The 23,228-nt window shown below is 42.3% G+C and overlaps 2 protein-coding genes across 3 annotated transcripts in view; both read left to right on the top strand.

Moving 5' to 3' along the window:
• The first annotated feature begins 640 nt into the window (after positions 1 to 640).
• LOC133142418 (survival motor neuron protein 1-like) lies at positions 641 to 3,633 on the top strand. Its single transcript, XM_061263621.1, has 9 exons — positions 641 to 799; positions 1,151 to 1,222; positions 1,440 to 1,559; positions 1,650 to 1,844; positions 2,463 to 2,615; positions 2,723 to 2,797; positions 2,979 to 3,089; positions 3,284 to 3,372; positions 3,509 to 3,633. The coding sequence occupies exons 1-8, from the start codon at positions 752 to 754 to the stop codon at positions 3,344 to 3,346; spliced, it is 837 nt and encodes a 278-aa protein (XP_061119605.1). The 5' UTR covers positions 641 to 751; the 3' UTR covers positions 3,347 to 3,372; positions 3,509 to 3,633.
• A 2,926-nt stretch (positions 3,634 to 6,559) lies between these two features.
• Positions 6,560 to 23,228, top strand: part of LOC133142068 (rhotekin-like) — a 40,639-nt gene continuing 23,970 nt past the window's right edge. The window contains exon 1 of one of the 2 annotated variants that reach the window (XM_061263019.1): positions 6,560 to 6,794. In XM_061263019.1, coding sequence (XP_061119003.1) covers positions 6,684 to 6,794 — 111 coding nt within the window. In that variant the 5' untranslated portion in view covers positions 6,560 to 6,683. Of the gene's footprint in view, positions 6,795 to 16,028; positions 16,090 to 23,228 lie in introns of those variants that run through there. The other variant, XM_061263020.1, reaches the window with a different exon arrangement.

Genomic DNA, 23,228 nt, shown 5'->3' with positions numbered 1-23,228 from the left:
AATTGGGCAGTATGCCTGAGAAGTCTTATATGGGTAGATATAATTATAATGAATGCATTACAATTTCCCAATTGTATTGTATCAATATTTGCATATCTTGACAGTGTTTTCAACAAGTTTTGTATCGTATCTTATCACAAAATGTATAATTCGGACGTTTTACACTCCAAAGCGTTCCACGTGTTGCCTAATGTTTAGAAATGTAATTTCTTCCCAGAGAAGTTGTAGAAGTAATAGTACGTCTATTACGTAATAATTGTAATCGTATGGATTTTAGAGGCCCATACTACATGTGTGAGTCTACCACAACGTGATGGACCTGAAATGACTGAAAGTGTAATGGTGGTACGGGTTCTATATTTCTATGAATATTAATCTATTAATATTCACAGCCTTACTGCAGTGTAGGCTACACACATTTCAAGGAATAGGCTACAGCGGTTCAGGAACTTGCCCCTTCATCAAGGTTCTTCAGTAAATTACTGTCTGTTTAAAAGTTGATTGTGTACGCGTATTAATTATATAGTCCTACAAGTTGTTATTTTGAAAGCCAGGCAGGAGGACATGCTAATTTACCAGAGTGGAGTTACGTCAACTCAGTCACTCCCATTTAATTTCTATTCTACAGTCCGTCCCTACGATGCCTACTAAGCACGTGTCTGTCGCAGATTTTAAACGTCATCTTTAGTATCGTTTATGTCGCTGATTTTGTGCAAGTTGTGATTTTGTAGTAGTTAGCCGTATTTCTTTCATGGCCAATGGATATAATGAAGCGCTTTTCACCCGTGGAACTGGGCACGTACGTAGTTTATTGAATCAATACATAAAACAATAAAATAATCAAGCTACAAAACGTAATCTATCCAGTTAGCATGCTAACGTTATCTGGCGACCTGTCTTTGAAAAACATCACCTAAACGTTAAGTTAACTTGTCAGCTTTGTTGTTAGAATAGACTCGGTGTTAGCTAACGTTAACTGTGTTTGTAACAGAAAAATCGGATACCAAGCTACGTTAGATAGCATTGCAGTCTCTCCACATTTCGGCTGAAGTTATTAGAGGGGAATAGCTGACGTCAATTAATTAGAAAGATTATTTGGCGAGTACTTGCTTAACAACGTTCTGTGCATGAAGATTGCTTTATTTTTCAGAGCGACGAATCCGATGTCTGGGATGACACTGCTTTGATAAAAGCATACGATAAGGCTGTAGTTTCCTTTAAGGTAATTAGCATGTAAGCGAAAATAACCAATTGTGGATGTGTATGCAGTGCGTTTATCTTAATTGGTTCGTATGGGTGCATTTAAACTGTTCAAGGTGTGTGTTGTTCCCATAAAGAGTGGGGATGTAGTATGCGCTTGTCCCAGTACAGAGTGGGTATGTAGTACATGTGTATATTCATTTTATATTGGGTCTACAAGCTATATCCTTCCCCTTCAGAATGCCTTGAAGGGTGATGAGAATGTAGAGTCGCCTCAAGAAAGCCTACCTGGAAAGAAACAGAAAAACAGCAAAAAGAAGAAAAGCAAAAAAAAGAGCAATACCTCCCAAGAAAAAGAGGTGCAGTTTTGCATTATTTTTCATCAATTCTTTTCAGTCTATGTTTTCGAAGTAAGCACTTGGAAAGATGTTTCATGCTGTCTGTTACAGTGGAGGCTTGGGGACACTTGTTGTGCTGTTTGGTCTGAAGATGGCCAGGTATACCCGGCCAGCATTGCTTCAATTGACCAGGAGAAAGGGACCTGCGTTGTGGTGTACACCAGTTATGGGAATGAAGAGGAGCAGGAACTGGACAACCTTCTCTCCGATTTCTCTGAAGAGAGTAGAGTGCCCGGAAAAGCACAGGTAGCACCTCCGTGGTATTAAAAAAGAGCCAGAACCTTGGTTATGATTTAATATTCTTTTAGTGGTTTTAATTCAGGGGTTTTCAAACATGGGTCCAAATGAGAAAAAAAGGAACATCTCAAAAAAGAAAAAACTATTTTCTTGTATTACAATTATTAACAAAGCATATTACATTGGCCATAACTTATGTTATATTGCAAGTTATAATCCACAGCTAATGCATCGATTTTTACAGTAACACAAGTGACAGGAGTGGCAGGTGCTGGTTAGTTTGTGTGCTGAAGACCACAAAGTGTACAGTAGGTTATAGGTGGGTGTTCAAGCCATCTGTAGCATCTTTTGTTTTGTTAGTCCAGGATTACAGAGGAGGATTACTCAATTTTGTAGCCTACTTGTTAAATATAATAAACTGTGAAATGTGATTAGGTTAATAAAGTCTTGGGGATGAACACACGGAACCCTGGTCCTGGAAGGTCATTTTTGTGGTTACTCAGAATTTGAACAGTTGAATATTCACTCACCTCACCACACCTGGTTCCTGAGGTCTAAATTAGTTTTGAGGTGAAGAGCAAAAGCAAAACCAGTACATTGTAACACAGTTGTTTGTCTGCGTTGCAGGTAAAAGAGGATGCCTTTTCAACCGACGAGAGTGACCAGTCCTCTAACCCGCTCCCACCCAAACATCAGCACAAATCTAAATCCAAATCTGCTCCTCTCCCGCCTGTGTGGGGCTTCCCCCCTCACCCTCCTCCTGGGCCTGGCTTCAGAATGGTGAGTGCAGCCTGCCACTAAGTACATACAAATGGCAAATTAAGCAGATGCAATGTTCCTTTCCAGACGGCAGTTGGTGAATTTGTTATACTTTGCCCTGTGTGCAGGCTGAACCAAGATCTGGAGGTGCTGGACCAGCATTCCCTGGTTGGCCTCCCATGGTTCCACCCGGAGGACCTCCGGTGAGCATCTGATTTGGTGGTCCTTTGAGTTTCTAGCACATTCTGTATGGCTCTGACGAAATTTGACGGAGATCATATCTTTTGCCTTGGCATTTTTGGAAGATGTGAAGCATAACGATAAGCATAAAGATTTTTATTGATATTTTGCAATAGTGTTAACCTGCGTTTCTCTGATTTACAGATGATCCCTCCCCCGCCTCCCTTCGGCCCAGACTCTCTGGAGGATGGTGAAGCTCTGGGTAGCATGCTGATTGCCTGGTATATGAGTGGCTACCATACAGGCTATTATCAGGTGCGTACCCCTCAGCAGAATATATTATTTCTGCAATTGGTCTCTAGTTAAAATACTATAGTCGTATTGTTCCTTGTGCATTTCACGGGAGTATTTGAGTATTTTCCAGCATTAGTATGCACTCATGTCTATAAGTTGGTAGGAACAAATTTGTCTTTGGTCCAAGGGATTTCTGTGTCCCCTCTGAATAACAGGGTCTGAAGCAGGCTCGTAAGGAGGCTGCGTCAGGAAAGACTCCCAAGAACGCCCACCGCTAAGAGTCCCTGGAGACTCACCTTCGCAAGTAAGTTGCCTTGAGTGCTGATTGGGTGAGTTGGTTGTAGGGGCAAAAAAAATAAAAAAAATAAAAAAAATAAAAAAAAAGAACCTCCGTTGTTTTCGTATTCTCAGCTCATTGTGATACTCTCTCTTTTTTCCAGGTGTGTCTCCTGGGGAGAACTACGGTTGGTGGAATGAATGTGTGAATGAACACCTTTTCAAAACAGCTTTTTTTATATATAGCAATTGTTTTGCATTTGTTGTAAATAAAATAGTCAAATGAAAATTGTGTATGGTGTTGGGACTGTCATGTTATCAGACATAAATTTTCCTTGGACAACTTACCATTACTGTATATCCTTATCAGACCTGGCTTCAAATAGTATTTGTTTTAGATTCAAATACTTTTCTATGCTCTGTTGATCTTGTCTGGTGCATTTGAGCCTGCAAGGTGGAGCAGATGGACATTTTGGGATCATTTAATTGCTTCCTATACACCAGGCAAGCTTAGTCAAATGCAGAAAAGTATTTGAATCCAAAACAAAAACTGATGTCTGATCCTTATACGGACATGTCTATCAATAGATGGCTCCCTTGTATTTTAGTCTAACTTGTATGCTGTCATAAAGCAGAGAACACAGCTGAAACGGAAGTTAGAGCAGCACTAGGGTGTATATGAGGTATACACGTGTGAAACAGATTTTTTTTTTTTTTTTGGGGGGGGGGGGGGGGGGGTGATTTTTGGACTGATGTTAAATGAGGGAGAAGCAGAGCTGTAGACTGGGGGGGAAGAATAGGCACAGCTGTGTGAAAGGATATTGATTGGGGAGGTACAGAATATATACTTTAAGATGTGTTCGTATGGTTATGAATTGACTAAATTGAGGAAAAAGTGTTTTTATATATTCATGTTTGAGAAAAATCTGCATTTTGTTTTGTACCATCAGTGAAGTAGTGATGTTTTTTGCAGTTTCTGTTCACCTGCTAGCTAACTTTGTGTGCAGTGTGGCTCTGGAACGAGCTCGCTGATGATGCAGAATCTGGCACTAATTAATGCAGCCTCGGAGTGCTGTGCCTTGCTGGCTTCATCCTGGGTTCATTACAGCTGGTCTGCTGCCAGATACTGCAGAGGGATGAATTCCATTACAGGGGAAGTGTTTCAACTAATTAATTGCAACTGCCTATCAAAGGGAGCAGTGTTGGTCACTATGCCATTTTCATCGACTCTTCATTCTTGAAGTCATGGATGCAGATCTGTGGCGTCATTCATACTTGGTATGAATGATGTAAATAAGAATGCTCACTTTGAAATTTAAAATGGAAAATGACAAATTATCTTTTGTGGTTGTTATAATATGCAAGAGTAATTCCATATGATTACATATTTGGTAAACTCAAATGCACTCCTCTGTGGTCAAAATACACAGGAATCCTTCACTTTATATTTAAACCATATCAGTTATGAGGCATGAAACCACCCTGAGTCAGCACACTTTAACAGTACTCAGTATTGCTACTCAGTTCAGTTTGCTACTCTAAACTTTACCAAACCCTGGTCAAATGAAACTAATCTCACCCTGCTACTCTGGATCACTTTATTATGCCACGCTGGAGCCCCCAATATTTTTGGTGAATCAAATTAATTGTCTTCCATGATTGAATATTCAAAAATAATTAATAGCAAGTTTTTCCTATGTCAATAATGCAAATCTGCATTTTAATCACACTGCCAAAACTGTAATAACATCAATTAAGTGTTTTATGCATTGTATTTATTGGACTCTTCGTCTTCTTTTGCAATATTTAAATGTAACTGGAATCTTCTCTTTATTTTATGTTGCTTAAACATTTAGTCACTGATACAAATACATTAGCGGTATCACTGACAAAATTCATATTTGATCTCTTTCCAGCTTCCCAGCATCTTTTGATTGTAATTGAATATTATTATCCAGAAGTGAAAGATCCACTCTAAAGAGCAGTTTGACTTGTATGAAATGTATTCCATTCCTTCTGGTATTCCTGAGTACAAAACTCTTGAAATGGGAATCCATTTCCTCTGCATTATAAGCTAATGGTACTTACAGATCGTGCGTATACGCTTTGTTTTTATGTTTATATGCATAGTTGTAAGTGTATATGTGTAGTACTATGTCTAAAATGGTAATGGGCAGTGTTCTACCGGTTATAATCTAAGCTACTTCCCTAGTGCCAACGTGTATCAGAAGTGAATTCAGTTTGACTTTGACCATTGATTTGTCTGAAGCTTCTACTGAGTCCTACATATGTGACAGATCACTCCTATAGTGTGTGCAACAGAAGGACTGTTTCTCTTTCTGAACTGTGTTCACATCCCACAGGCAGCAGACTGAATGGGGAAGAAGAAATCCTTTGTTACTTGGAATTCCCTGCATAGAGAAGGTTGCCTGTGCCAACTGGGCCATATGATCTGGGTGGGAGAGACAAGAATCTTGTAGCATTGCCTGGGGTGGTGACTCATGGTCAGCCCTAATCCAGAATGTTCCCAAATGGTGCATGGTGTGCTTTTATATTGTCAGATTCAGAGTCCAGGCTGTACAATCAAAGGCATAGGGTTCTACTCCTGCAGTGACCCAACTTCCCTACTGAGAAATATGCAAGAAAAAAGGATGTCTACCTGTGGACCTGAAGCCAAAATCACACGTTGATGGCATGCTGTGCAATCTCGGTGAATACACAAGAATCTGTAAAAGTAAAGCAATGCAGTCAGATGGGATACAAAAAAACATTCCTGTAAAATCATGGTCTGTGATAAATTATTTGTTAGACCTACAATTAGGGGACTGCCTTGCAAACAGTTTTTTTTCAGTAGCTTTCCATAAGACTATACGCATGCGCCTGCGTCAATCATCCTTGCAGCCTTTCAAATATTGCAAATCTGCTTACGGACCATATTGAACATTGAATTTTCCAGTAAACACAGTGGCAGATTTCACCGATAGGGGTCTCGCTCAAGGTTGTGGAAAATTTGCGCTGATCATGCTGGGTGTCGCTGTAGCTGTTGTGGGAGTCGGAGCACACTTGGGAATTCAGACCAGTCGAGAAGGGAGGGGGAACGGGGTGCGTTGAGCAATGCCGCAATGATTTTGTCGCCAACAGTTATTATTGTAATAGTTTATTTTGTGAACGATCACCGACTAATGTCTGAAACATCTGGAAGTAGTTGGGATGTTAAATTGACCGTTCTCCCTTAAAGAAAAAAATAATCTAAATACCTTATCTACACAGTAGAGACGGAGAGCAATAATCCACAATTTAAAGGTATATTTTGGTTTAGGCAAACTATAAAATCTCAAGATGTTTTGCCGAAATCAGACTACGAGAGCCACGGTCGCACGCGGATCTGCTGTAGAAATGGAGATACGGCGGGGGAAGTTCAGAATGAGTGTTTTCTTGGATACGCTACAGGTAGGACACATTATTTCCCATTAGCTTCTGGCTATCTGTTCAATCAAACCGGCTAAATTATGCCCTCACGCTGCTGTAGAACGTGACCAATGAAAGACCATCGGGGTCCTGAGCATGCTTGGTTTATGACGGATTTTAGGCTCGATAGGTTGCAGGTACTGTATGTCATGAGGTCAACAGTAGATTTGCTTGTTAATTAAAGAGCTTTGAAAGTGAGCATCGAGGTTGTTACATTTGTTATCTTTGTCATTTAGGTGATTTAGGTAGCGTATCAATTGCTCTGTAACGAACTTTAGGCAAAGCATTTTTAACATTTATTTTGTTGCAAGATATAAGAAGACAGAAAGCTAGGAATAAGGACGAGATGTGTTGTTTCCTACCAATTGTTTTGAGAAGATGCTGTACGTCAGTGTTTCCCAAACTCGGTCCTGGGGGCCCCCTTTGTAGCTATGCTGGTTTTTGTTCCAGCCATAATTGCAATCTCAGAATTTTGTGTTGTTTCCTACCAATTGTTTTGAGAAGATGCTGTACGTCAGTGTTTCCCAAACTCGGTCCTGGGGGCCCCCTTTGTAGCTATGCTGGTTTTTGTTCCAGCCATAATTGCAATCTCAGAATTTTAACAATTTTGCTTAATTATGTGCTTCATGCTTATAGGGATTATGAGACTTAACCAAATGGAATCAACCAAAGTATTTTCCTTTAATTTGTGGTAAGGTTGGAGAACACATTTGGAGGGATTTTTGACCATTCCTCCATACATAACTTTTCAGAATCATTGATAGCGTTGGGATACCCCCCTCTTCAAGTTCGAAGATGGCCATTGCCATATTGACAGTCGGTATGAGGTGCTTCTCCTTCTCCTTCGCATTCTATTTTGCCGCCAAACACGTTGATGGTGGTGTATGGCTGTGTTTCTGCATTCTGAAAGGCTGCTACAGTAAGACCATATCTTTGGCATCCCCAGCCCCATAAGTAAATATGGGTCAGCGATTGGCATCCCATAAGATGGAAGTGTTCATTCCAGTTAGAAGATACCGCTGGGTTTAATCATCGTTCAAGAGAATCCTAGGAACTGGAGCACTATGGGTAGAGATCAATAGAGCCTGTACAAGGTTCAGGAGGAGGGAGTGGGTATTTCATGCATAAATCAATAAACGCACAAAGAATGCAGTGGAGTGGAAGTCATAAAGAAGAGGTCAAATATTTCATCAGCTGAATATATTCTCTTATCTAAACCTGGCCATATTTGCTCATCATAAACACAGAACTTCAACCAGAGAATGAGCTAAATGTGGCGGTATATCTGTGCCCTCATGCACGTGTGTACACATCATTTAAGCTTTAGCTTAATAAACAGTTTGTGTACTCACACAAAGGGGGTTTTGGCTGGGAGGGCCTTATCAGAACTGAACTCAAGCAACATAACAGTTCTGTGTAAAATAAATAAATAAAACCATGGCAACATCCTGCCATTGTGTGCAAGTTAGATGGTGTCATAATGATAAACAGTACTCAAAATAGTAAGAGGGATAAGGAAATTGGTATACAGATGGGTAACCAATTAAAGGAAAAACCTGAATAAATGAGTGGAGGAACATAATGAATGCAGATGCTTCCCTAACAGGTGTATTCATGCTGCATGATACAATAGCAATTAACATCCCAACAAGCTCTGTGACATGTATAGAAATTCTGTGCATTTCTGTCAGAATGATGTAGGCCATTTCATTATTTTTCTTCAGTCTGACCTTTCTCCACTTTCTTTCAGTACAGCAAAACCCATCCCCTAAAGCATCTCATCATACAGTAATCATACCTTTTCTTAACATTACTCGGTTCCTTAACAGTTGCCCTTATTTTACTTAGCTTGTAAGCTTGTACTTACACCACTGACATTTATACATGATGTATTTATTACAGCACTTCTGGGTGCTCAATGGTGTAATAAGGGACTGGTTTAATAAGTGACCCCTTCATGACCTCTGTCATCTGACTAAAGATGGACGGAAGTATGAATGTGTAATGAAGCTCACTCACATTCATTTTTTGGTATGGGTGAATTATGCATCGGGAAATTTGGTTATGTAACAGTCCTACCTTCTACATAAAATCAAAGGCCTCATCCACCAGAATATGGGAGCCTGGGAAAGATGAAAACAACAAAGGCTCATGGGATACCCAATGTCCTAAGAGCTGCTGTTTGACAAAGAGACATTATTGTTGTATTGCCTGCAGATATGCTATCTTTAGACCCCAGTCACACCCTGCTATACCCTGCTGATTATCTGACACCCCCCCCCCATTAACTAGACAATCATGGCCACTTCAATAGCAGTAAATAATCTACTGGGCAAACAGCCTGGAATATGTGCATTAAAGTGAGCCTGAGAGCCTCACTTGGGTTGGGCATCTCCTACAGGCTAGATATGAAGTCAAATAAGCTCCAGCATTTCAAAAAGGGATTATGTTGTGAGGTTTGAAATGCTAATAAAGTCATTATATAATTGTGTCATGCGCTCAGGAATCAGGAAGTGAATTTCAAAGAAAAACATGAGAACGTGAATAACACATTGAGATGTCATGCTGATTGATGTGCGGCATTACAATGCCATGCGATGACTCTTAGCATTCCAATCACAAACAGCCTAACAGGGATGTTTAGAAGCTCGTAATGTTGCCTCATCTGTGATGCCATTGCATTCTGAGTGTCATGACAGTGTCATTGTTCCATGCCCTGTGCAGACCCAGAGAGCAAGCAGGGTCTCATCAGCTGTTCTGGAGCCTGTGCATTTGCCCTGGGGGTGAGATCTAGGGCTCATCAGATAATGGGAAATGTCACTGGAGGTTGGTGATGCACACAGTTTGAGAGACAGGTAGCCTGTGATGTCAGTCGCCGTACCCTGGCTCTGACCCTTAACCTCCCGCTGAAGGGGTGTCCCAGTGGACGTGACGGGTACCAGACTGCAGTCTGCAAGGCGCTCTTCTTGCTTCTCTCCGGAGTGTTTCATCGCTAATGACGCAAACAAGCTCTACAACTGACCCCTCAGCAAGCCTCTCATTAGACGATAAAAGAGGACCGTGTGTGGGTGTTGCTGCAAATGAGAGAAGTCTGACATTCATTACTCCAGCTGATCAGGGTAATGAAGACCTGCAGCTGCCCACCATGGTACCTGTGTTGGAGGGAGAACTTGAATTATTTCTGACCAAACAAAGTCAGAGGAATGCTCTCTGTTCAACCCTTAGCTGCTCTTGCATCATATCAACTCATTACGTCATTGTAATATCTGATAAGTGCCTTAAAGCAAAGGCGCACATCCCGCTCTTAATTCCATAGCCTATGTCGACAGGTTTATTGACCGCTTTTATCAGCTAAATTGCTGTGCTGAGTAATGGTCCAATTACCAGAGTGGTTGAGAGGTCATTGTTCTGTCATTATGAACACGAGTAACCTTAGCAGGGCATATGCTGAGGAAGAAGAAAAGCTGAAATTGTGATATTGTTGAAACAAAATGCTATGTAAAGTGTCAACAGCAGAGGGTGCTCTAGACTCTGATTAGAGTTGGTTTAAATTCTGATGGTTGCTAATATCTAGTTCCAGTTTTTTCAAATGTTTACACACTAACACTGGGACTTACACTCAAGCAAAACCTTGCACTCATGTATCAAGCCCCTATACCATTTCTGCAAAAATATAAGTACATTCTGTTTCCACTGAGTTGAATCAGACATTCTTTGCTAAACTTTACACACAATTCTCTCATTTTGACACAATTATCACAATGTAATTTCTTGCATTCACTTGGAAAGCACTACTATTCAAAATTCTAAACTCAAATGACCAATTCCCACATCTATTCCTTACCAGTAAAATGGTAAATGGCAGGCATTTATATAGGGCCTTTATCCAAAGCACTGTACAATTGATGCTTCTCCATTCACCCATTCATACACACACTCACACACCGACGGTGATTGGCTGCCATGCAAGGCCCCGACCAGCTCATCCGGAGCATTTGGGGGTTAGGTGTCTTGCTCAGGGACACTTCGACACAGCCCGGGGGGGGGATCGAACCGGCAACCCTCCGACTGCCAGACGACTGTTCTTACTGCCTGAGCCATGTCGCCCACACTAGTTTAAACACTAGTCACAAACTGTTTAAATTAGCAATTACAACTCACGCATGAATAAAAGAGCCACAGGTTTGCACTCCTGTATTAGTGAAATATAGATGTCCATGCTGAATAAGAGGTGGAGGAGGAGAATTAGAGTTCACCGACACCATGCCCAACTTGGCCCCTACAATACTGCCTATCTGATCACCTTTTTGACCCCCTCCACAACATCATGATTCCACCAGCACAGGTTGATGGGCCAGAACAGCCCATGTATGTTATCATCTGGGACAATGTTAGTGTCCACCAGCCTGCTCTGGTCCATAACTGGTCTCCTGCCCACCCCAGAATGCATGTCGCCCAACCATGTTCACCATTTCCTAATTATTTTCTCTGCATGGTGATGGACATTTTACCACCGGAATCCACACACACACACACACAGATGCCCCTTCTCCAGGCAAAGCTGGAGGCATGTGGTGATATTCCTATTGAAGCACTCCAGGGTTGGATGTGTCATGCCAGGAGATACTTTCCCCACTGCTTGGCCAGGGAAAAGATTGGCTGTGATGTGGATGTGGTTCTGTCCAGAGAAGAACGAAAGACAGGATGCAGGCACAACAATTTTTTTCATTTTGATAGTTATAATTTAATCTACAGTAGACAGTATTTTTATTTATCTCATGTATGGAGAACACGTTGAATACCAACAGCATGTGTTGAAATGTTTTGGAAAATAAAAATATTATGTTTTTTTTGGGCGGCACGGATGGTGCAGTGGCTAGCACTGCCGCCTCACAGCAAGGAGGTCCTGGGTTCGAATCCCCATCGGCCGGGGCCTCTCTGTGCGGAGTTTGCATGTTCTCCCTGTGTCTGTTTCCTCCGGGTACTCCGGTTTCCTCCCACAGTCCAAAGACATGCAGGTTAGGCTGATTGGAGAGTCTAAATTGCCCGTCGGTATGAGTGTGTGAGTGAATGGTGTGTGTGCCCTGCGATGGACTGGCGACCTGTCCAGGGTATATTCCTGCCTTTCGCCCAATGTATGCTGGGATAGGCTCCAGCCCCCCTGCGACCCTGATCAGGATAAGCGGGTTCAGATAATGGATGGATGGATGTTTTTTTTGGGAAGAGATAATATGGTTTATGGTTGTGTTGAGGAAATATTGTGGCTTTTCCTCCTCGTCCCTTTTACGTGGGTGAAGTTGTATTGGCAGCAATGATGTTGAAGAAGCACTCAGAGTCAATGGTTGCTCATTACAAATCTTTAGTTTAAAATAGGAACAGAGTGGCAGTTAGTGGCAGAGAAGGCATTCACTCAGTGTGGACATTCTTCCCTGTATCGCCCGGAGAGTCTGCAGAAAGGTAAAGAATAGATAAAGGGGGAGTTCATGAGACCCATGGCTCACAGACCAGGGCGTAGGGACCAATAAACCTAGCTGAGCTGTCCGTGTATTGCTCTGGTCCAGTTGATTAACTCAGTAATCCTCTCATCCATCTGCAGACTGGAGTGTTTCACCATCCTGTCCCAGAGATGGAGTTGCCTGCCCTGTTCTGTCCATTTTCTACCTCAACTGCCTCTGCCTGTCACAGTGCTGTATCTGCTTCATACTCAGCCAGTGACTCTTTGCACTTATGCATTCTTTTTTAATATAAATTTGGCCAGTGGCGCCCACATTTGTAATGTCCAGTTCATAAACTATGTATGCTCCTGTGTGGCCCCTGCTGCCAGCTTTGGGGCAGAAAGATCAACGGTTCTACTCCAAAACAGGCGTAGTCGCAAGCCGCGCATAGCAGGGGCGGAGGAGAACCATTCATACGTGTGCAGAGCGAGCAGGCCATGGGCCCCCCAGCTGGCCAGCTGGAGTTACTCGAGCAACGGACAATGCTGTACCTACCCACTGTATCACTCCCATATCCCTGAGCGACTCAAAGCCAATTAGGCACAGCCCCAATGGGCCTGCCAGCCACAGTTGGCACTGGTCGGATTCAATCCGAGGCGGCACTTCTACCAAGTGAGCTACCCAGCAGCCACATTCATGCTGATATCTCAGCCCCTTCCAAATGGCTCAAGTGAGATTTCCAAATTGAAACTATGCCAGTCCACCATGAGTCTCATTGCAACGAATGGCCAATGATGCATATGCACACATATGCACACACAACACAACCTGGTCTCTCTCTCTCATTGTCAGGAATGTGGATACTTCAAGAAGTCTTACATAATGGCCTTATAATGTCCTCAGAATATGACACAGATAAAAACTCCACAGGGTGTTGCCTTCTGTCTGTGATCTGTCTGTCCTTTCTGTGACCCAGAAATCGTAAACAATAGGATTTAGGATTACAATTCAATTTCACTGTGCTTCATTGGCACGGAAACCATACGTTCCTGTTGCCTGAGTGTGTACACATCCTCCATAATAAGCCCCAGTCTGGCAGGGGGATGCTGCTGCTACAGATGATAATGAACAATTATAATAAATCCAAATTCCACAACCAAGGGGGGAAATGTTACTCATATTCTAGTTGTGTGAGAAAAAACAAGTAATGCATGGAATGTGTTGGTGAGGTGTTGCTTACTGTCCGTTAAGCTGTAGGCCACAATAACCTGTGATGGTGTTGAGCAGTACCCCACAACCCTGTCCATGACCACGCTTCTAGAAGGACAGGCAATTTATCTCATGATTATAGTTTTGCTCTTTTAATCTGGTGTCCTGTTTTATTTTTCTGCAAGCATTCTTGTGCCGTATTGTAGACACCGAGTACTACAGTCTAGTATGGGTTAGCTGTCGTACAGGATGGTTTGCATGAAGTAGTCTGCTTTGATTCCAGAACAGTCCCACCCCATAGGAAACCGCTGTACAACCATTCATCAGGAACCAAGATAAGAATAACAGCTCTGCTGTGGACAACATTGTAATCTGAGGTTGAGATGAAAGAATATGCTTCCTGGAATTATAACTGCAGTTTTTGTTTAATATTTGGTTTTGGGGCCTTGAGAAAAGCTCAACGGTGTTTTCAAGGTCTTCTGGGCAATTTAATTTTGTAATTAGTCTTGCCCTTCATTGTTTAGCCATTTCATAAATCCTTTCTCTCCTTCATATGTTGTGCCCATGAAATGCATTATATTAAAATGATTGCCAAACAAGGCACATTTCCTGCTTAATGGGCACATAAATTAGTTGTGTGCATTGAAATTAGTATTAAAACGTGTCAGTGACTAACGGGCATATAATTCTTAATTTAAATTATCTTTATTGGTTACCAAAGACACATAGTGATCAGTGAGTAGAATATTTGTTTCCATTCTACACATGAAGGCCCAACAGTATACTTTCACATTGGAATCTGGAGGCAGGTTTTGTGAAAATGCTGTGGGGTGTGGGATGGATCGTGTTTTGGGATCCAGATTGAGTTTAATTGCCGAGTATCTAGCTGGTGCGAGCGAAATGACGATGGTTTCCTGTTATGTGTGTGGTTCAAGAGGGAAAATAACTTCAGCTGTTTGTTCTCTTTGGTGTGGGAAAGAGGATCAGGCATTCACAGACACGCATATGAACAGCATATCCATACTCGTCTAAACGGCAGAAGAAATAACTTTTTGAATAATAAACTTCACATCATTGAGGGAAAGAGAGCTTTTGTTTGTAAACAATCGTTTTCAGGGGATGAGGAAAAACGAGTGAAAAGCACGGCGAGCTTTGTTCGCAGGTGGACTTTTGTTGGCATAATCTAACCCTGTATACTGGAAAAGAGAGAAGGATGATGAATTGTGTATGTGTGTCATGGAAGGAAGCGTTCTCTAAATAACGTTCGAGTTGAAACATTAGCAGCGTGAGTAGTCACAAAAATGAAATAAATCACTGACTATGTGTGCGTGCGGAAAACTGGACTTGCCAAACTCCTTGAATTATTTATAAACGTTTTGTAAACATTTCTTGAATTGAATTAGTGTATTACAGACGCTACATTGAATGTTATATTGTATACATTTGCATGTGCTGAACCCACACAATCCTTGCTTTGACCCAAATTGAGGTCCAACATGAATTATTCATTATATGTGACAAAGAGAGCGTGTGCATTAAGTTAAATCCATTTCAGAAGAAGAGAAAATAAATTGAGAGTCTCAAATGCGCATGTGCTTTAATTTCGTATATATATTTTCTGTAGATGATAAGTAGTTTAGTTTGTTCCGTGTTGTGTCTCCAGGTGATACGAACAGTCCCCATTATGCTGCCGATATGAATGAGTTGATAACAGTCTAATCCTAGGGTTATCAAACCGTCTCTTAAGTGACATCATCTGTTTTCTAGGAATATTGTTTCATTCCATCACTTATGTTAATTTTATATAGCTATGATATCCAGTGGTTTTTTGGGGGTTTTTTTCTGTTGCATTACGTTTTTATTGTTCCAGTCTGACTAACTCGTGCTCGGTTGCAGTTTTTGAGATTTATGGGTTAATTGAACGCCGGTTCCCGCGGCTCCAATACTCCACAGTGGGGCTGTTGTGCTGCAGCGGAGGCGACATCCCATTGTGTTGAGGTCTAGTCTGAGCAAACAGGCGATTTTCACATCAGCACGAAACGGCACAAAGAGAAAACCCACATTCAAAAGGGATCTTTTATTTTACCAAAGCCCGAGGGCGAGATTCAAGTGGGTGTTCGACAAGCCTGGATAAAAAGAGAACGGGAAATAGCGATTATAAGGAAAAGTGTGACTACCACAGTCACCATCGCCTCTTTATCAGCACGGTGCGCGTTGTATGTGCAAAGTTTTAATACATCAACGAAGTTCTTCAGACGCATGACAAGACACCCTCAAGGAAAAATATGTTCAGCGGGTTTTTTATTTTTATTGTTAACGATGCCAATGGAAACGAGAACGTGATTATTGCAATTCGCTGAAGTGTTTTGGAAATTTGTGACAGCTTCTCCACGCTCCGATGGATCTGGTTAACTCCTGGAATTTGGAATGTATTTGGTGTACAATACTAAAATATCCTCCCCCATGTTATAACAAAAATTGTGAAAAGGGGAGAATTATTGACAAACAAAACTTCAAGTGATCAATACATATCTGCTCAGGGGATGTACAGATTTATAGAAATGGAGGAAAAAATACGAATCCTGGAGGATCTCAACATGATCTACATCCGGCAGATCGCCATGAGTTTACAGGTAATCTTTGCTTCTCTGTTATGTTGAGATCTTTAGCTGAATGAGTTACTTAATTTGGACATTATATTAGTTATCTGCCTGGACTGTGGGTTGGGTAAAAGAGGAACAACAGATAAGGCAACTTAGTGAAAATATGAGGTGAAAATGTTCATTCACACCCGACCCAGATGAATTTAAGCTAAACTGATGCTGAAATGCGATCAATATTTACATGGGTGGCCACATTAAATGACATGGTCATTGAAGAACAGATGTTTTCCTGTTTAATAAAGGGGTGATATCAAATATATCTATTCCCAGTGCAATGGGTAGACTTTTTATTCTCACATTCTTTTTCTTGAAATGTGTCTTTTCTATTCCTGAGCACTTTTAATCAGCTTTCAATTATGGAAGCCATTCTTGATTAGGGTGGCTGTTCTACATGGAAATAAAATTAAAAGTCTAACACATGGCCATTAAAATATTTGAGAATTTCAAAGGGCTTAAGAAAGTGTGTCTGCTGTGCAGCTGTTCTGTGTTCTGCATGCACTGTGCAGTTGAATGAGAATGAGAATAGCAGCCTTACACTCTGCACTGCTTCACACTGCTGAAGCCAGCAGGGCTCTGTGGTTCTGGTTTTCATTAGAGCGAGAGTTCTCTGAACCAACTGCAAGGCTTTACGCCATCACACATCCTGATGCCACCAGGTAGCCCGTCTGACTGATGTCTGTGCCTTGTATCAGTGAGAATGTGATAGGGGTCACCCTGGTTATTTGTTGACCATGGCAATCAGCGAACGTACAATTGATGATTCCAAGAAATGGGAGGTAAGTGGGAGAAATATTCCTTGAAATGAAATGCTACGTTTTTTTGCTGGGAGGCATATGTCCACCTTTCCTCAAAAAGGTGCTCTACAACTACTACTACTACTCAAAGTCAGTGTCACTCTGTGGTACAGTCATGCCTTTGGTCTATACCTTGATAATGTGCACCCATTTCTAATCAGGGAAAATGCAGATATTCAAGGAATATGAGATGGACAGTTTTCCCTGACAACTGCACAAGCCATACGGACTGAAAGGCTCATTTGTGTCTTCGACTGGCCGAATATGCCTCTAAGGGTTTAATGCAATCTGCTTATTCATGCTTGTGCTGTTCCCCTTCTGGTACCATGGCGGAAACAGTATCTCATTGTATCTCTTCACATGGTACCATCCCACAGTGTTCCAGAGAAGAATTTATGATGGGTGGAGAGTTGGCCGGTCTTTCCTGGAACGGACAGTTTTGAGAATCCAGCGTATGGGTGCTAACGTGTCAGGCCTCTCTGGTGGCAGCTGTCCTTGGTCACTTTCAAGTGCTGCCTGACCCAGGCCTTGTGCAGAAGAATAACCTATATCGTGTACGAGGGTCCATTATGAGACGCGATTTCACACCACCTCTGTGAGTGGAGTCGTTCAGTGACCAAAATAACACAGTACTGGGGAGTGATGACCGTCAGCCAGCTGAAGGTGTTGCAGGGGTTTACAGTGCAGGGCAAAGCAGGGCTGATTGTGAGAGTCTGGCGACATGGCCTTCCTTACCATTATCATTTAGATAAATGTGTGCATCATTACTGGATACCTGAATGTATCCCATAAATTATGTCACGTTGTGAATCTATTTAGAATGGTGAAGTCTTGCTTCATGGGGTTTCTCTTTTCTCGGGTGCACATTCTGTCTGCTTGTATTTCTTTGCTATTTAAGTGCATTTTGCCGTTTCTTATGTGATATTCATACTCGGGTATGTTTTTTTCGAGTAACAAATGAAGGAACAGATGACTAAGTGGTTCCCAGTGAGCCTGCATGGTGATATCAGCCCCTCCATGATTTGAAGGCACAAGAACTGGATGAGGAAATTATTTTAGAGAGGGAACTCCTGTACACTTCCCCTTATTGTGGTGAGAGTCAGGGGTGGAGTATAGTTAAGCCACAATGGGTCACTCACTCACTGCAATTAGCTAAGTGCTTAATCATCAGCCATCTTATTTTATCGTAAACAGGGTGGCGAGGACTTCTGAAGTGGCATTCACTTCCGCATTAACCATATAACCATATTTTCGGTCCTCTCTCTGTCTCCTGCAGGAATATGGCAGTTCACCGCAGTGACGCTAGCCTCAGAATTGTGTGCATTGGTGCTTTCTGTGGCTGTGCTCCTGAGCAGATGGTCAGAGGGCACAGCTGGGTGTTGGCTGATGAGTTGGATTACAGGGCTGTGATGTCTCTGGTTAGAGGCATATAGCTCCCAGCAGGACTGCAGGCAGCAGCAGCAGCAGCACTGTTTTAGCGGCTGATGAATGATTATACGGATCAGACTGTTGCCAGACAGGAGCCTTTTGAAGAAATTAATTACTCCCCTTCGCAGGAAATCATTGGCACCCACACCGTATCTGCGGGCTCCATGCAGACTTGTGAGCAAATGTGCCACACATGCAGTCTCTGTCCCCTTTATTTGTTAAGCACTGGTCACAGGACACAGAGGGCTGGCAGAGTGTGATCTCCCTTTCTCTCTCCCTCTGGCCTTCTGGCGTGGACATAACCTACTTGTCAGATTTGCCCCTGTTACTTAAGGATGGTGCGAGGAGCCCTTAACCTATGACTGGTGACATTCATGTTGCGTAAAGAGGCACCTGCTAATGGATGGAGTGGCACTGGTGCAGCCTGCGGATGCCAGCCGTGTGTGACCCGCACCGCTGACCTTGGGTCCCTGCGTGACTGATGAGTCATGGGGGAAGCTCAGCTGTCCGACCGCATGCTGGAACTTTGCAGGACCCCTGGCTGAATTGCAGCCGAGCTGGGACTGGTGCTATAAATACTCTGTGCTGGGTGGGGGGCACGTGGGGGGCTATGTTCCGGTAACTGACAGGCTTGTGTTCTGGGGGGTCTGTCCATTAAAAGGTTACCAGCACCGGTGTCCTTTAACTGAGCTTGTTGACGATGCCTTTTAAAGTCATGAACTGACTTCATTTATTATTCCCCTCTGTAAGTGCTGATGTAGAAGATGCCCTCGGTCTCTGAGGAGTTGGAGAAGCTCTGAAAATGCAGTGCGCAGCAACTTATTTATCCACAGAGAAATCACATTTCCTTCTACCTTGTTGATTCGGCTGTTTTTTTTGCTCCTCGTCTTCTCACGACAGTCTTGGGTTACGGTACACTGTGCAGACATGACTCTCTGGAGCAGTATGGTGGAATGTGAGAAGCAAACCCGTCAAGTCCTTGCAAGTGAGCTGTGTGATCATATGCAGCCTACATTTTTGTGTGTGCGCTGGTTTGTTCTGTACTATTTGTATATAGAGGTAAATTTGTCTCGGTTGTAGTCCCATTTGTAAATGTATGTTTCTTTGAATGTGTTGTGTTTTATTTTGATGGTTTGCTTCAATCAGACCTTTCCCACAGACGGCCAGATCTGGGCATGGTGCACAAGAGAATGGGCACTCTGTGTTGTTTGTTGACTGGACTGTGTCCCACCCCACAGACATTCACACGCACACACACTTACACGCACACATGCACATGCACACACGCAGGCACGCACGCGCACATACACACATCCTGCTGTGGTACGCAGCTGGGCTGAATGGCCACAGTGTGCACACCCAGCCAGTGAAATGCCGAAGCCCTGGCCAGCTTCCTTTGGAAAACAGCACCCAGGCTCCTGGCAGAGACGTCTCAGCACCTTGAAGCCACATAGTCTCGCTCTGCTGCTCAAACACGCCCTGGGCTCCTCACGCAAACATGCGCCATTCAGAGGAAAGTACACATTTTACAAGCAGAAAAGACCGCCCTATTAGATACAGCTTTTAGATGTGTTAAGAGTGTACTTCTGAAGAGAAGGGAGCCCAGTTACCCTTTCAGAGAACCACATCTGATACGTTCAACAACAGTGCTGGAAACACACTAACTTGTATTCATGGAAATATGAGTGACGACATTAACATGGTTGTAAAACTGCTCAGCTTGCAGCCCTGCCACCAGGGGACTCTTGAGCCATTTCTTTAAACAGTTTATTGAAGCTGTGCAGGGGTATTTGTTTCCAGGCTTTATTTATACTGATACAGTAGTTCTTTATGGGCTGCATTAAATCTGGACTGTGTGTACCGTGGCTGTGCTGTGATGGAAATGTCACAGGATCTTGGTTAGGGTGCTGTCTTGGCTTTGTTTATAGGCTCTGAGGTGCATATATGGCCATAATTGCCCTGGTCTTCAGGAAGCCTGCAGTAGGGTGGGAAAGCTAGGCCTGTAATTTTCAAATGCCTGCTTTCACTCGACAGCGCCCGTCAGCTGCTCCAACTCCAGAAAAAAGGAAGCCAAGGGGGAAGACACAAATAACAAACGTAGAAGAAACATGCTCTCATCAAATATAAACCACACTGTGTATGGCCAATGTCACTGCACTTGCTGTAAGAGAAATCTGGATATGATACCTGAGGAAATCAACAGACAGCGCTTATTTTAAAGGGTGTTCCAGGAATGTGGTGGTCTGTGTCTGTCAGCCTGCCAGGGTGTATAATTGAATCGTGTTACTGTAGGATCAGGCGGGAGTGATGCCAGTTCATAAAACAGCAAGAGGCTCAGTTTTACATGAATAACAGTCTGCTCCACACTGGGAGACTAGAACAAGGTTCTTGAGTTACTGTTACTCTCTATAGCTGAGACCACATAGTTGCTGCATAACACGCTAATGGAAAAGGCGTATTTTAACAGAAATGCAGTGCTTTTTATAGCCCTTGGTAATTGACTGAGGTGAAATGTAACAGTAGTGTTTTTATTGTATAGTCTTGGCTCACCCAAGAATATACATGGAACTGTTATTTAAAATATGGTTTATTTTGGTTCAGTGTATGGTATTAGTCCTGTTTATTTGAGCTTAATATACTTTGATTTTGTGTCAAAGCAGATGTAATGGCAATATATTGATACAAGAGAAATGTACAAACTTCAGTTTAGATTTAACATGCACATATTTTATGAAAATAAGTCACACCAATGTTTATGTATGCACATCCATATTCTTTGTGCTACATCCCAAAGTAGGCAGTGAGCCATTGAACGCATGAAATTCCTGCTGCAGGACGTAGCCTTGTTTGTGATCCATCTGTGAAGCCTTCAGTATTTACAACTCGCATCATCTGGGAAATGCCTTGCATTCCCAAGCATTCATGAGAATAACTTAATTTCTTTCATGTGTCTTAAGGCAATGTTATGCTTACCACAGCAGTAAGAGGGAGGCAGTCCCAATTTCACTACTGTAATGACACTGGCAAGCTCTGGGGGGGTTTGGTTTTGTGCAGTGTTGAGGGACAGAAGTGCCTTCTTTAAACTCACTCTCAACAATCTACTGTCATCAAGCCAGTCTGCCATGATCCCCTGGACAGCTGGCTTTAGATACTGGATTCATGCTGTAGCTGCACGAACAGCTTTTCCCTCATGTGCAACTCTGACATGAGCCCCATTGTCTCAGGCTGAGATAACTTGGTCTTTGCAGTTAATTTGTTTTTGGCATTGGGATGAAGGCTTATCCTCGCTAAGGCATAGAGGAAGAGAAATCCACCTCGTTGGCCTTGCTGTAGGCACACCGTAGGGTTATTTAACCTTGTCATCACTTTGATAAAGGTTGAGCCAGCTTTCTGCCATACTGAATGAAAAAGGTTGCTCAACAGGGACACAAGTAGCTACTTTCAATCACTGGCTCCAACCACCAGCTGTGACCAGTCATTACTGTATTGGGCAGTTAATTTCCACCCTATGTTGGTACCAAAAGACAAACTATAGGCATTTTCATTCTGCCAGACTTTTCCTGCCTTAAAGAATTTGGCTCCTTTATGGACAAGGCAAGTCTGGCAGTCCAGATGCCACTCACCAGTATGGATTATTTACAATCAGTAGGCCTACATCTTCTTGCAGTACTACCGTAATCTCACCATTTAGCTGATTCCCTGTTGGTTCTTCCATGGAATGGAGTTTTCCTTATAAGGTCTAAGTTTGATAGTGGGGACACAAAGAGGGTAGGAAACTCACATTTTATTAGGAGTATATTGTCTGTCCCAGCTCTCAAGGTTCAGAGTTCAGAGGATACAACTGCATCTGAACAATCCTAAGAGATATGCCAACCATTCATTTTTGGCCCTTTTTAATGCCGGTAAACCCTATTAAAGTGTATTTTATTTAAATTGGTAGTGATGGATGATGGCATTTATGCTGCTCAGCAGGGTAAATTCATGATACCAACTGTTTTCCAATAATGAGCTATTTCTAACAGTCTGTCGCTGTTGCTGGCTGTGTAGAAAAAGAGACATCCAAGACATCCAGGCTGGCCCTTTTGCAGAAGGCTACAGCAGACAAATGCACAGATGCATGGATGTTACTTTGTGTTGTATTCTGACTTGCCAGGACCCATCCCAGCCACATCGATTTAACTTGGATTCTGGAGCTGAGACTGGTCACATTGCTCTTGGATAGTCTGTTCGTATTCCTTTTTCTTGCACTGTTAATACATACATCGGCCAATGTGTCGAGAAATAGATAAAAATGCATCTGCTGTTTCATTTCCGCTTCATGCTTACTTTTTCCAATAATCTAACTGAATATCACTAGTACATTTGTGGAAGACAGAATATCTGTATATCTCATATTTTCTGTGCATTCACAAATACTGCTGCATATGGCCTATAAGTCTATGCAAGCAACACAAGAGCGGAAATTTTATAAACCTATTTTTTTAAATAAAAATGAATGAATAATGACGGAGAGAAATAAAAATAAAGCGAGAAATGTAATCAATAGACAGTTTTTTTGTTTGTTTGCCTAAACAAGCCAACATATTCCCCTCGAGTCTTCTCTGAATCTGCACCTTTAGCCTAGTATTGCCTAAATGTGTAGCCAGCTATATCATACGGAACCGCCAAGCAAGGATATGATGGTTGACAAATACAATTCAACTTCTGTATTTTCCATTAAAATATGTGTTTTTTTCCTGGCGCCACGTTCTAAGACTGTAAAAGCACGGTCCAAAAAGTTACTGCATTTCGCCGGCAAATCGTGCGAATACCTAATTCCCTACAGGTGGAGGGAGCAAGCCCTCGTTAAAACTAATAATATAAAAAATATATATATTTCTATTACAT

Source organism: Conger conger, chromosome 12 (genome assembly GCF_963514075.1).
Source record: "Conger conger chromosome 12, fConCon1.1, whole genome shotgun sequence".
In the NCBI taxonomy this organism is placed as follows: Eukaryota; Metazoa; Chordata; class Actinopteri; order Anguilliformes; family Congridae; genus Conger; species Conger conger.
Note: the sequence above shows the minus strand (reverse complement) of the source record. Positions and strands in the feature narration are given on the sequence as shown.